The following is a 15,566-nucleotide window of genomic DNA, read 5'->3' as shown; positions in this document are numbered from 1 at the left end:
TGTCAATTGGATTGTGTCCGTCATTGAGTGGGCTCACTAGCATCAAAAGGTGGCAACATCGGCGTTTTCCCCACGGTCAATATCATCTTTGCTCTTCGTGTTGAGTGAGATAGGAGTTCCGTTGTGCCATTAGACCGCAGTTGCATTGCAAGTCGAGCCCACTGTATACAGCATTTCGTTTTTGTTTTTGTTACGAAGGATATGTTGTGAGATCGGTGCGAACTATTTTCCCGGATCATCTGTAGGACATCAAAGGAGTGTGTCACACACAACAACCAGAAGCGCTGAACTGTCAGCTAGTGCTGACACTACGTTGGACGTGCAGCTTTATGTACCATGCCGCTGAAAAAGAAAGGTGAGGGGGGACGTCAACTGTTTTTGATCAAGATATACGAATGTGTCTTAGTTTCCGCATAAAAGGCTTTTTATTGAGGCTTAAATCGGTAGTAGTGTTAAGTCATCGTTTTATGACTCGTGCGTTATCTGCTTGAGCCTCAATGTTTGCACGTGCTTATTTAAATTCCACCTGTAACGCTAATCATGAAAAACACAACCAGCATGTCAATTTAAAAAAATGTTGTATGAACGTGAATATATCAATTGTGACTGTCCTTCATCAACAATCATTTGTTCATTCATTCATGTGTTGTGATTTGAAATTGTGGTTCTGTTCTTAACAGATGCTCAGAGAGCTCTCCGGGTCCTAGAAGAATATCGAGCTAAACTTGGCCAGACAGAAGACGTTCGACTTAGCCACTCAATAGAGAAAGTTATCAGTGTCTTTGAGAGTGACCTCTTCCTCGCTTTGATAGGTAGGTTGGTACATTATTTTCACTTGTAAAGCCTTTTCAAAACTTATTTTATTTCCACGAAACTCTGACCGTACTAGTTTCTCAGCAGTCAGTTGCCAACACACCCACAGCTTCTTTTGAGTGTTTTGTCATCTATTCCTTCATACAGACAGCCACATAAACAGGTTGGTTCTGTTTCTCTTACCACTCCCTCACCCTAAGCATTCTGATCTCACAGTGCTTCTCCATTTACCCATTTAAAATGTTGTGTTACTCTATTGTCTTGGTTTCCTCTCTACCGATGAAAATTGACGTTAATAGTTAGTTATAAGTCACTAATTGCACTCTGGCTTTCACAATAAAGTCTGACTTAAACAGCTGTAGCCTACACAACCCCTCAGCAACGGAAAGTGGCAGGAATCTTCAGAGTGCTGGCGGTTTTGGTGTGAGCAATATTTCACTGCCATGACTCTTCCCACTGTGTAGTAGCATTAACCTAAGAGTGGATGTTCCTCCGCTCTGGCTCCCTACCAGGAATCTGTCTGAGCTGTCTGAGTTACATCTCTGTTTTTTAAAAAGGGATAAGGGAAAAGAAGACAGAGAGAGAGAGAGAGAGAGAGAGAGAGAGAGAGAGAGAGAGAGAGAGAGAGAGAGAGAGAGAGAGAGAGAGAGAGAGAGAGAGAGAGAGAGAGAGAGAGAGAGAGAGAGAGAGAGAGAGAGAGAGAGAGAGAGAGAGAGAGAGAGAGAGAGAGAGAGAGAGAGAGAGAGAGAGAGAGAGAGAGAGAGAGAGAGAGAGAGAGAGAGAGAGAGAGAGAGAGAGAGAGAGAGAGAGAGAGAGAGAGAGAGAGAATAAGGGAACATCCTGCTCTGTTTAATAACGGCTGGCCCCATAACGGGACACTTTGTCTGAATACTATGTCGAAGGAAAGTGAGGTAGAAATCCCAAACACGTACACACGGTGCACAAACAAACCCCCCTCCATCCTGCGGTTGTAATGTTCAGTCAGGACCTGCGTGGCAAGTTGTAATCTGGTTGTGTCTAAGTCAGATATGGATGATGGGAGTCAGAGGTGTAATCCCTGCATAGTCGGCCGTGATTACTCCCAGGGTAATCCCCTGTGGCTGGGCACCGGCCTAGCCCATGTTTGGTCTACTACAGCTAGGACCAGTCTACTACTGTGGGCATCTCCGCTGTAAACACACGTGCACACCTGGACAGGTGAGATTAAAGGGGGGCAGACCAGGCCATGTCAACATGTAAAACCCAGATGTAGACAACTTGCTGTCGAATGCTTTTAAGACGTGAGATGCGCAGACAGACATGCGCGCGCACACACACACACAGACAGACAGACAGACGGTTTTTAGCTGTCCTCACCGGGAAAGCTGTGAAAAAAATAAAACACTAGGCAGTCACTGCACAGGCCAGAGATGTCTGAACATTATTTGTGAAGGGAGGAGGGCGGAGAATAATCTGTCAATCAACATTCCTTTGAACACCACTATGAACTACTAATACCACACCCCAGATTAGAATAAAATTGCAATGAAACTAAATAGTGGGATAGAATACATTGACTGTATTTGTAAACATGGTAGATCAAAGGCGTTGTTGGCAGCACGTTACCGACCTGTGTAAGCTTGTACTTGTCCTATGTTCTCTATTTTGTCTGACGGACTCATCTACATGTATTTCACTTCATAGTACAGAGAGTGGGGATTGTAGGGGTAAGGAAAGCAATACCAATTTGTTTGTTTACAAAGAGCACCACCTACTGGTCAGAAAATATCCTTAGAGGCTGGAGAAAACGTTGGAACACGGTGGCGGCAAACGAACATGTTCAAATTCGGTGAATTATTTTAAATTCTCGCAAATCGTTCAACCAAACATCACGGATACGACTGCACATCCTTCAGTTATGAGCCACTCACCTGCTGTGTTTCAAATGTATACAATACCCGGTTCTTAAGATAATAGAGCCACAGACAGACAGACAGACAGACAGACAAACAGACATTTTTGCCTTTTTATAGTTAGATTTGTGTACATTTACACAGCTTCAGTGCCTCCACACGGCCACTAGAGGGCGCACAACACGTCTTGACTAGTGCTCCAACTAAACTTGCATCATAACGCAATTCTTCCATCTAGCCCTCTCCTGTGGGTTTGTGTGTGTGAGCGAGTGTGTCGGTGTGTGTGTGTGTGCACGTGCTTGTGAGTCACACCAGGGTACCCTGCCCTAGTTCTCTCCTCCCCAGCCTATATATAGCCTGGCTGTATAGTATAATATACTGTGGGCAGGGCCGTCTGACTGCAACAAGGTCCTAGCTTGTCTGGGGAAGTGTGGCCTGAATACTCCAGCCTCAGATCACACCCTCCTTGTCTGCTGCTGTCGTCTCCTATACCAAAATATACCAGGTATAACCACGTCGTTCAGGTTGTCATATTTATACCAGACTGGATTCTCTCTCAAATCTAACTATGCCTCACCTTACATTTACATTTAGTCATTTAGCAGACACTCTTATTCAGAGCGACTTACAGTAATTACAGGGACATTCCCCCAAGGCAAGTAGGGTGAAGTGTCTTGCCCAAGGACACACAACGTCATTTTTACACAGGGAATCAAACCGGCCACCTTCTGATTAGTAGTCCGATTCCCTAACTGCTCAGCCATCTGACTCCCTACCTTCTTACTTCTCCCAGATATCCAGGAGTATTACGAAGTGACCTTATTGGAGAGCCAGACATGTGGAGACCCAGCCCAGAAACCAGAACCAGGTGTCCACCAAGCAGCACCTCGACTGGACTCCCCTACCTTCCGACCACAGCCTGCTGCACCTCCAGAGGATCCTGGTGTCCCAGGCCCCCTTGCTGACGAGCTAGATGACCCCACCTCCAGCCTCCCCAGCACCGCAGTCACCTCACACAGCACGTCCAGCAGCCTTACTCCGAGCGCAGAGGTGAGTCTGGTCACCCACCCGCCCTCTCTGTCACCCAATGGAGAGACGAACAAGTGAGGTTCAACTTTTAGTTGTTAAGCATAGACGGTCCATGTACCCACCCCAATGAGGCCAAGCTTTTAGGACAGCAGGCAGTTGGTGAGATGGAAGTCGTATTATGTGACCATATGTCAAAATAAGTTCCATGTGTAGATAAAAGCGTCTAAAACATGCATTAGCAAAACCATCTTGCTTAATCCAATGTTCAGAAGTATTGCTGTCACTCTTAACTCCTGAACCAGGCTGTCACTCTTAGCTCCTGAACCAGGCTGTCACTCTTAGGTCCTGAACCCAGCCTGTAGTTCACCTTGGAGCCTAAGATTCCTGTCCTTCTCCTTTGTGAGCTCAGAAGTCTGCTAAAATGCCAAAAGTTCCTCCTTACTAGTGTTCTTATCCTGAAGCGATTCCATTTCATAGACAACGGTCTCGTTCTCGGTCAGTCTCCTCAGCGTCTTGCCCTGCTCTCTCCACTACTCTGGCATGGCTTTTAGACAGGCTGTAAGACAAACTGTAAGACAGGTTGTAAAACAAGCTGTAAGACAGGCTGTAAAACAGGCTGTGAGACAGGCTGTAAAACAGGCTGTAGAACAGTAACGCCACAGATTTAATCTCAAAACAAACGCAACAGTATTTTCTAGACATTATTCTCGCATCATCATATGCGATTGTCCGTGGCAGTGTACAAGTACATGATGCGGCTCGATGATGCAGGGCAAGCATGCAGTCTAGAATGTTCTTTACATCTCTCACGTTTGCGATATGGTGGAGAACAGCTTGCATGTAAAACAGTAAATATGTAATGTGGGTGGGGAATACAAACCACTATCAACCACTTGGCCATTGGGCCATATGCATCTAAAACGGACCATTGGTTAGAAATCGAGCCTTGCCACCAATCCATCTGTCTCTTACTGGCTGGATAATGTGCATACCGATTTTTGGAACACTTGAACTCTGAATATCTGTGTCCCTTGCCTGCAACATCCTGGCCTCACAAATAGCGCCCTCTATAGACCAGTTTATATACTCATTAATCGGATGGATGGTTCTTCAGTTTTTCAGTATAACTTTTGGCGCTTTGTTATTGACATGAACGACACAGCCCTTTGATGATGCGACATGACTGCTATTCTTGTCGCACAGTCAAAAGGCTGTCCAGCGATTTTATGCAGAGGCTCTTGCTTGGGGCCCCCCTGGGCCGGTTGCCTCGTTCCGTTATCCACCCATGCTTGAGGGGTGCAGTTTTTTTTGTTGGTTGAGTAGGGATGTTAAGATAGCGTCTCTGCCCCCTCCCGCGTAAAAAAGTTGATAAGGTTGGCCAGGGGTGTGTAAAGGGAATCCACACCTTGTCGCCTACCGCTCTCTATCCATCCTCGACTTACGCTCATTGGGTCTCTGGGCGCGCTGCGACTCACCGGGTGCAACAACGGCAGCCTAAGTGAATGGAGGAATTCAATTCACTCCCGCTATCCACCGATTAAATTATAGGATGCCTGATTGACCTCTTCATCTACTTTGCGTCTCGCGCTGCGTGGTATGAGCCACTGCTCCTGCAGATGCGTTGTTTCCCACGCGCTGCCTAGAGATTGTTTTTTTGCCGCTCGTGAACTCGGAGGTGCCGTGGATGACAATGAGATGCTGAGTAGAGGATTGAGGCTGCGGCGGTGCTCGGGAGAATGGACTGCATCTGTATTGTTACCACCAAGGTAGGCTTCATCGGAGTGTGCCGGACCGGCTTCAGTGCGCTCCGATGTGTCTCGCCAGTATAAAGCGCGCGCACTAAATACGTTGATTTGATTCGTTCGATTAACTAGCCTATATCCACATTACACTTTAGTGAAGTTTCGGGGCGGGTGTATCTAACGATTAACCGTTATTTTGTGTGAGAAGGGATGTTTTTCTTTGTGTAGCCTGTTTTTTGTTGTTGTTTGTTTTTTATGTAGTCGATGTTATTAATGCAGGTTACTTGTTGTAAGTTCTGAGTGCATAGATAAAGCGCAAGCCAATACATCAGATGACTAAATTCTAAGCAAGAATAACCATCATACACCACAATGGTAAAAGGTGATGGTTCCAGAAAGGGCTCTTGGGTTGAGGTTGAGACTACCATGGAGAATGCAGATGAATCTGGGTTGAGAGGACATTCCCTTCAAAGGGGCTTGACTGGCCTCCCTTGGTATGAATAAATACTTTAACAGGCTGGCAGCATCAGTACTGTCACATAGGAGTGTGTTCAAGCCTCAGCTACACACACACACACATGCGCGCGCACACTCGCACACATTCTCAAACACATCAAACAATGTATTCTGTTGTTGTTTTTGTTTGTGTGTGTCTACACCCTGTACTGATCCTGAGTTTGTCTGTAGCCTTGTTCTGATATTCTTCTGAATGGGAGATGAGTTGAGTGGGTGGGTTGAGTACAAATGGGTTAGTCATGTTGGGTGAGTAGGAAGAGACGGCACGCACACACACACACACACACACACACACACACACACACATACACACACACACACACACACACACATAATGCAAGGTGGGCTGTTGAATCACAGCTCTTGTAACCGTTACGCCAGACTGTCATCACAGCAGTGAATCACACAGAACAGTCTACTTAGGTTCACACACACACACACACACACACACACACACACACACACACACACACACACACACACACACTCACGTGTACGTCATGTCATACACGTCAGTCGCACCTCTGCTCCTGCACACACAGCAGGGCTGAGAAGCCAGCACGCAGGGAGTCTTTGCGGAGGGTCAGTGAACCTCTTCCCCGCACGCGGGTCCCCTGCGTGCTGCAGTCACCCTGCTGTGAGAGAGGGGCACGACAAACAGCTGGATGTCCTCTTCTCTCCCCAGGCGAACAGCTACTCTCACACACACACACACACACACGATCTCTCCCTCCACCACCCTTTCTTTCTCTTTCTTTTTCTGTGTCTCTATCTCGCTTCATCACACTATTGCTCCTTTCCCCAATCTATCTCTCTCTATTTTGTTCCTGTCTCATTCTATCCTGCTCCTTCAGACTCCTGTCCTGTTTTCATCCTCTCTCTGCCCCCCCCCCCCCCACACACACACACACACATCGTGTGTAGCGAGGCAGCGAGGTGTCAGTGTGTCAGGATGATGAGGCAGGATTCCCAGCCAGCAGCTCTCTCAGAAATGACCCCCTAACCTCCCCCCCCCCCGACTCTGCAGAGGAGCTGCCATCTACCCACCGCCTCTCACCTTTCAGCTAATCAGACAATCCAGGCCGGGGGACGGTGGAACCCCAACGAGGGCTCCTCCTCTTCCCATACGGCAGACGGGGGAGGGGGCAGTCCCTCCGACCGTACACCTTTTTTAAGACAGTTTGTCTTAAGTCTGTTTACTGTCACACTTCTCCCTATCGCACAGCTCGCGTTGTGTGCTCCCCCCTCCTACAGCACGTCGCCTTCGGTCGTGAATTCGAAATCATCAATCCATAGTGGAACTAGAAAGTCTGATTCTCTGGTGTCTGGTCCTCCTCCCCATGTCCTTTGTTTTCCCGTGTGCAGACTTGAGTATGGGGGCATCTTATCTGTGGGATGCGCCCTGTCCTAGGAGGTCAGGTGAAGAGGATCATGAGCCGGGCGATGGGTCGAACTTATGACCTGGTTCTCTCTGACATTGATCTGTCAACAAACGCACACATGCATGCGTACACACGCACAGGCAGACAGGCAGCACATTGATAGACAGACAGGCAGGCAGACAGGCAGGCAGGTGGCAGACAGGCAGACAGGAATGTGGCACGCAGGCAGGCAGACAGGCAGGCAGACATGCAGACAGACAGACAGGCAGACAGACAGACAGACAGACAGACAGGCAGGCAGGCAGGCAGGCAGGCAGGCAGGCAGGCAGGCAGGCAGGCAGGCAGGCAGGCATGCTGTACAGTACACAGTCACGCACTCATACTCACACGGCTTGGTGTTGCATCAAGTCCCGACCCATGTGACCTTGCAGCTTAGGGAAGTCCCTGTCGTGTGAGGAACTGGCAATAAACACACACACGCACTGACACACCCACACACACACACACGCACTGACACACCCACACACACACGCACTGACACACCCACACACACACGCACTGACACACATTTAGCTTTTTTGTTTCTTATTTAGACACAGTGTAGAGAGCGGGGGGCGTCAGCACAGCCAGTTCCTAGCTCAGCAGCTTATTATCATACTACAGACAGTGTTGACTGTCTGGTCAGGTCAAACCAACCATGCTCTCATGTCGTATACTGCTGCCAGTATAGTTAGGTCACACCCTGGCTTAGTGTGTGTCCAGAGAGGCAGGTATTCTTGGATGTGATGGAAATAGTAACTAACTCTTCCGTGGAAATAGATAATGCCAATGTGGTTAATCACACAATAGCTTGGTAAAAACACATCGAGTTGGAGCAAAGTGTGTGTTTGTTCGTGTGTGTGTGTGTATGTGTGTATGCTGTCATGTGTCTGGGTTCCATGGCTGCACAATAATGGTGCTATACCAGATGAGGACTCCCATTGGCTAGCTACCGGCAAATTAGTCCCAAACAGTGATTCCCCACAAGACTGTCATCTTTCCCAACGCGTTATAGATGCACGGCGTAGCTTCCCAGAAACAGGCCCCCAAGTCTATCCTTTGATCAGTTTGGTACAACCGTGCTTCAAGAGAGCAAAAGTTTCCTCCTAAGCCTACTTTCCTAAGCTATAAGAGGCTTACCTTCATCCCGTAATTGTCTTTGTGCAGGCAGACCTATTTTGGATCGCCAGGGAGCTGGACACAGCTCGCTGTTACCCCTGCTATTCATTGTCAAGTGAATTTGATTGTTTTAAAACGTAGTCCGGCAGTCCGGTCAGCCTGCGGAGTAATCCGCGGCCATATCCACGATTGGAACTATTGATTTTGCGGGGTTGGGAGGCGGAGCCACGTTGGGGTCACTGCTGGGAGTCGAGTCGTTCAGGGCAGTCCAGAGGACACTGGACAAGCCCGGACGGCTCGAGATGGAACGCAGCAGGAACGCCTCAGGACTCAATGTAAAGTATACCGTTTTTTTCCTTAGTGTTCGGATTTTGAAGCGTGCGCTTTTGCATGGTAGACTCGGATGTGTGGTGCTTGTGTGAGGTTGTTGGGAACGCTTGTTTGGGGAGGAGCTGGGTTTAGCTGCTTCGTGCCAGTGCTGTTGTGGTGTGTCTTTTTCAACGGGACCTCAGTCCTTCAGCGTTATACAGCTTCAATTTCAGTTGTCTGGTGTTCATACCGTGTTCTGATTGGTGTGGCGGGCTTCCCCTAACTCTGGGTTTGAAGACAGGGCTGTTTGATTGGAGTCGTGTGTCATACACGTCTTAAAGAAGTCATGTACTCTGAGCACAGGGGCATCAGTTACATTTAACCAATCCCTGTGTATCCAATCATCCAACCTGCCTCTTCTAACCTGCCTCTTATAACCTGCCTCTTCTAACCTGCCTCTTCCAACCTGCCTCGTGGAACCTGCCTTTTATAACCTGCCTCTTCCAACCTGCCTTTTATAACCTGCCTCTTCTAACCTGCCTCTTCCAACCTGCCTTTTATAACCTGCCTCTTCTAACCTGCCTCTTCTAACCTGCCTTTTCTAACCTGCCTCTTCTAACCTGCCTCTTCCAACCTGCCTCTTCTAACCTGCCTCTTCTAACCTGCCTCTTCCAACCTGCCTTTTATAACCTGCCTCTTCTAACCTGCCTCTTCTAACCTGCCTCTTCTAACCTGCCTCTTCTAACCTGCCTCTTATAACCTGCCTCTTATAACCTGCCTCTTCCAACCTGCCTCTTATAACCTGCCTCTTATAACCTGCCTCTTATAACCTGCCTCTTCCTCCCATCCTCATTGCTCTACTGCTACCAACATGTGTGTGTGTGTGGCTGGAACAAGGCTTCCTCCTTACTGATTTATAGTTGTCATGAAGGCACACAGTCTGGGCGTAGTCAGTTACCCAATCAGAATACAGACCCAGAACCAATTACAGTGCTATATTATTTGCAATTTCTTCACTTATCGTTCACTTGATTTATCTAATCCAGTGTAAATAAACCGAAAGACCGTTCTGCAAGTGCCTTCCACGTGAAAAAACGAAAACATCTCAGTTGTACTTCATGTACATTTTCATTGAGGTTTGAAACTATCTTCAACTTCAGCAAATGTCTGCTGTTGCCCCCACTGAAGAGGGTAAGAATCGAGTAACGGACCAAACTCGCAGGGGAATGATTTGTGTCGGTGCTGATCAACAGGTGGACATGAATATGCTCCACTAGGAAGGAGAAACTAAATAGGGTTAGTCCGCGGCGAAGAGAGGAACTAAACTTGTGTTTGAGGGTTGAACACATCTCATGAGAATGTTCTCCTGCTCACATCTGTCTTGCGAGCAGTCATGCCAACTGTGTGTGTGTGTGTGTGTGTGTGTGGGTCTTTAGTCTCGTACATTTGATATTTTAACTCCAAATCCAGTTGAAACCAACCTAAGCTTGTCAAGAAGCTAATTGTTAGAATTAAGTGCACTATTTAAGGGTTGCCGTAACGACTTTCATGTCAGCAGCTCTCCAGGAACAGGGTCGCAAGGCTTCGGTCTTCAGGGTACCTGAGAGCCCGGCGAGTCTGCAAACTCTTTTGTACCACTAGAGGGCAGCAGTGTGTGAATGTTGCATACGTGTGTGTGTGTTTCTCTTATTATCTTCTTTCCCCTTCACGTCCTCTGTCAGAAGGGTTAACAGGGTTTTCCTTGGTACCGTATGTCATTGTGTGTGTGTGTGTGTGTGTGTAGGAAGCATTATCCATCAGTGTGGAAGAGTTTAGTTACTCATGTGGAATGAGCGCCAAACATACAGTTCCGCCGAGTAGCTGGAAGGGATGGTCATGTGACCTGTAGTATGGCGATGTTTGATTGTCCTGTCGTAACGCAACCCTGGCGTGGGGTGGACACAGGTTCACTCTCTAATCCCACATATCTAACTATCCATCCGCCTGTCTTTTTATTTTTATCCGTTTAACCCCCCTGGCAATGTTTCAGTTCTTTTTTTTTTCCTTCTTCAAGCTTGTTTATTTTGGTTGTGACCTACAAATTTGAACATGCAGTCTGTGCCTAACAGGCCCATGAGCTAGCACTATCTTTTTCCCGCTCTCTCTCTCTCTCTCTCTCTCTCTCTCTCTCTCTCTCTCTCTCTCTCTCTCTCTCTCTCTCTCTCTCTCTCTCTCTCTCTCTTCCTTCCTGGTGTACCCTCCTTATTTGGCACACACCATGGTGTCTCTGGGGTGTTACACTCTCCTGTGGATCCTAAAGGTGAGATAGGGGAGGGGAGGGGAGGGGAGAGTGGGGAAGGGAGGGGAGGGGGTGAGAGAGGAGGGAGGGGAGGGGGGTGGAGGGGAGGGGGTGAGGGAGAGGAAGGGAGAGTGGGGGGTGGAGGGGAGAGTAGAGAAGAGGAGAGGGGGGGGGGGGATAAAATGTGCGTTCAGACTTTCACTTGATCTCTTAGAGTCGAGAGGAGAGAGAGAGGGAGAAAGGACAGAAACAGAAAGACAGGTGTGTGTGTCCGAGGGCTCTCTGTCTCCCACTGTGCTGGGTGCTGGGACGGTAATTGTTTGTGTCCAGATGGTTGGCCTGGAGAATGATGAACAGACCTCAATGTGTTCTTACCTCATCTCATCAAATGATACCATACAATACTCAAACAATACTATGCACCATTCTGCATCATTGTATACAACTCAACCCCATTCAATACCATACTATACCCTGCCATACCAAACTATAGCATACGATATCGTAACGTGTACCTGATTTGGTCACTCACTCACTCACTCACACTCTCTCTCTCTCTCTCTCTCTCTCTCTCTCTCTCTCTCTCTCTCACTGTCCTTCCTTATTTATCTCCCCTCCCTGCTGTTTGTTTTGTCATCTTCCTCCTTGGTGTTCCCGTTTGAATCTCTCCCTCTTCCTCCAATTGTCTCTTCCCTTGGATAGCATATATAGGTGCAGCTGTGTTGGTGTCCCACGACGTCTGGTTACCACGGCCACGCACGCCGTCTGTTCACCCCGGGGGGTGGGGGGTGGGGTTGCGTAATACAGAGGCACAGACACACCGACAGACAGAAACACAGAGAGAGCGAGAGATGGAGAGAACAAGAGAGAGAGAAAGAGGTTTAAAATGTGACTCAAGTTACCCTTCTATGTCCTGTATTTGAGTGTTGCCAACTTTGATATACCCCTAATATTTCATCTTGAGACATCTGTTCGCCTCATGCCAGGCTTGGCAACTACATGGAGTTGCTTCAAGGTTTCCCTAAATCACTCTCATAAACGTGCTGGTGCAGGAAAACTGAAGCATTCATTCCGGAACGCTCTTCAAAATGTTGCGCAACCTTGACACACTTCCCGCCCTTGGGAGGAAAACCTGCGAGGAGGACTTTTCTGCTGATTCAGATCTGATGTGAAAAACCCCACTGAGATAGAAAGACAGGATGAAGTGATCGAACTCCTTTCTCTCTGATGCCTCTCTCTCCATTTCTCTCTCTCTCTCTCTCTCTCTCTCTCTCTCTCTCTCTCTCTCTCTCTCTCTCTCTCTCTCTCTCTCTCTCTCTCTCTCTCTCGCTCTCTCTCTCTCTCCCCCCTCTCCTTTTTTCTCTCTCCTGCTCTGTGAATCTGGTATGGAATCTTTTGAGCCTCAGCAGTCAGTGATCTAGATAGCAATGCTGCGTGCTGATTGGCTGAGGAAACTCGAGAGAGAGAGAGAGGGAGAGGGAAGGGAGAGGGAGAGATTAGAATCTCTCTACACCTGCCCCTTATCGCCATGGTAGCCAAGCAGCATCATGCAGTACCTGGCGTAAACTTCTGAACACCCTGACAAAGCAGTTTACAGGGCGGGTACAGGGCAGGTACTTCTCTGGGTTTGTTCTAAGATTTTAGGTGAGTTTGTGTGTGTGTGTGTGTGTGTGTGTGTTTGTTTCTTCCCTGCCCTGAGCTGTGGGTGACTTAAGGACATCCTCTCTGGCTCACTGATTTACAGATGATACCTACTATAAATCCTGTCCTCCACTCCTGTGTAATGACCCTGCAACCCCCAACCCCTCCCCCTTGTGTGAATGTTGTGTGTGTGTGTGTTTGTGTGTGTGTGTGTCCGGTACGGTAGGAATGATGGTGCCCTCCTCCATATATCTATGGCAGAGCTTCAGCTGCAGCAGGTGGAGGGAGAGGAGACAGAGGAAAGGGGAGATAGAGAGACATTTAAATAAAGACAAATAAACATAGTCCCTTCCACTCATCACTCCCAGCCTTAGTCTCTCTCTCTCTCTCTGTCTCTCTGTCTCTCTCTCTCTCTCTCTCTCTCTCTCTCTCTCTCTCTCTCTCTCTCTCTCTCTCTCTCTCTCTCTCTCTCTCTCTCTCTCTCTCTCTCTCTCTCTCTCTCTCTCTCTCTCTCTCTCTCTCTCTCTCTCTCTCTCTCTCTCTCTCTCTCTCTCTCTCTCTCTCTCTCTCTCTCTCTCTCTCTCTCTCTCTCTCTCTCTCTCTCTCTCTCTCTCTCTCTCTCTGGTTCTTCTCTTTCATTGATCTGGCTGTCTGAGCTTACTAGCAGGGAGTCAGCCGAGCAGAGAGAGAGAGAGAGGGAGAGAGAGAGACAGGGGTAGAGAGACAGAGAGAGAGATAAGGGGGTAGAGAGAGAGATAGACTAAGGGGGTAGAGAGAGCGAATGAGGAAGAGGGAGGGAGGGATCGAGAGCGAGCGAGCCTCAGCCACTCTACGCCACCAGGAGCAGAGAGAGGACTGAGAGAGGACTGAGAGAGGACTGCTGCTGCTGTAGTGAATGTTAGGCGCTAAGAACAGACACATAACCCGAGGATCGCACGCACGCACACACACACACTCACACACGCACGCACACACACACACGCACACACTCACACACACACACACACTCACACACACAGCCATGCTCCACGAGGGTGCACCCCTTTAACTGCGTGCCAACGAGGAGGAGGAGGAGGAGGAGGATGATAGAAACGGAGAGGAAGAGGCAGGGGGAGCTGGCCGGGGGACGACACAGCTGAGAGGGGGCGTCGCGAGGGGGGGTGCGGGCGGAGGGTCTGGTCCCGGGGAATCCGGGGACTGTGGGATACGATGGCGGCGCGTTGTGAAGCATGACCCCCAGCATCGGACAGGGGCGACCAGACGCTTGCCAGCAGTGCCAGACCAATGTTGTGCCACTGTAAAGTAGCTTGCACCAACTCCACCATCTCCCTCATGTTTGGATGCAAGGTAGGTTAGAGAAAGGCATGCCGGGACTGGAGATGATACTGACTGGGACTAGGATTAGAACTATGGCTAGGATTTGGAACGGGACTAGGACTGAGACTGGGACTAGGAGTATAACTGAGACTAGGATTAGGTAAGGCTGTGTTTTTTTTTGTTTTTTTTTTGAGACAGTGTTGAATACTCAGCTGTAAAGGAGGTTTGTGTGTGTGTACATGTTTCCTATGAAGGACAGATGACAGAGAGACTAAAGGGACACCTCCTGAAGTTTCCTGCCAATCATGTGTGTCCAACTGTCAGTTAAGCCACAGTGGTCCTCATGTCGAACTACAGCCATGTAGAGGGCCATTCCAGGCTAGCTCAGTGTTTCTGTATGTGTGTGTGTTTGAAAGTGTGTGTGTATGAGAGAGAGAGAGAGAGAGAGAGAGAGAGAGAGAGAGAGAGAGATAACTGGCAGAGCTGTAGAGAGAGAGAGTTTTGTTGGGATATAAGGACACATACTCACACCAAACCAAGCATGGCTAATCACTGGCTCCTACCTACTGTCATCAGTGTGTGTGTGTGTGTTTGTACGTGTGTGTGTGTGTTTGTACGTGTGTGTGTTTGTGTGTGCGTGTGTGTGTTTGTACGTGTGTGTGTGTGTGTGAGACAAGACCTCACGGCTGAGGATCCCCCTGCTCTTTCAAACCTCTTCAAGCATGAATAATGTGTGTGTTTACTCTCTGTCCTTCAGCACACACACACACACACACCAGCACACACACACACACTCACCAGCACACACACACACACCAGCACACACACACACACACACACACACTCACCAGCACACACACACACACACACACACACTCACCAGCACACACACAAACATACACTCACCAGCACGCACGCACACAAACATACACTCACCAGCACACACAAACATACACTCACCAGCACAAACATACACTCACCAGCACGCACGCACATACACTCAGAGCCTCACACAGCGATGCAGAATGTGCTTTGAATCCGGTCACGTTTTCCAGCAACGCAAAACTAGAGCTTCCTCTTGACACGCTGACACATGACAGTGAGCGTGTGTTGGAGTTAATACTAAGCATGGTTGTGTGTGTGTGTGTGTGTGTGTGCGTCCCAAGCGGGGGTGGAGGGGATCTGACGTTTAGCCATCATGGTGCTGGGCTGATATGTGTCACACACACACACACACACACACACACTCACTATTAAAGAGTACAGCATGACTGACTGCTGTTGGCCAGTCTAAATCAAGCCGAGGCAGACCAGCTTCTCCACCCCGGTGCTTCTCTCTGTATGCGGTAAAATACCGAAACAGTTTGAACCCTGAGACGCCCCTCTGTCATGATCTGTGCTGCTTACCGCATCACTGGATCCTGAGAGCGGCTAAAAAATACATGAGACGCCGTGTGAGTGCGTGTGTGTGTGTGTGTGTGTGTGTAAG

The 15,566-nt window shown here is 48.6% G+C and overlaps 1 protein-coding gene across 5 annotated transcripts in view; it reads left to right on the top strand.

The window, feature by feature from the left end:
• The first annotated feature begins 225 nt into the window (after nucleotides 1–225).
• Nucleotides 226–15,566, top strand: part of dlg1a (discs large MAGUK scaffold protein 1a) — a 70,559-nt gene continuing 55,218 nt past the window's right edge. For all 5 annotated transcript variants that reach the window (XM_084675528.1, XM_084675527.1, XM_084675526.1 and 2 more), the window contains exons 1-3: nucleotides 226–355; nucleotides 681–812; nucleotides 3,499–3,755. In XM_084675528.1, coding sequence (XP_084531654.1) covers nucleotides 337–355; nucleotides 681–812; nucleotides 3,499–3,755 — 408 coding nt within the window. In that variant the 5' untranslated portion in view covers nucleotides 226–336. The remainder of the gene's footprint in view (nucleotides 356–680; nucleotides 813–3,498; nucleotides 3,756–15,566) is intronic.

Source organism: Hypomesus nipponensis, chromosome 16 (assembly GCF_054491055.1).
Source record: "Hypomesus nipponensis isolate SF chromosome 16, ASM5449105v1, whole genome shotgun sequence".
NCBI lineage: Eukaryota > Metazoa > Chordata > Actinopteri > Osmeriformes > Osmeridae > Hypomesus > Hypomesus nipponensis.
Note: the sequence above shows the minus strand (reverse complement) of the source record. Positions and strands in the feature narration are given on the sequence as shown.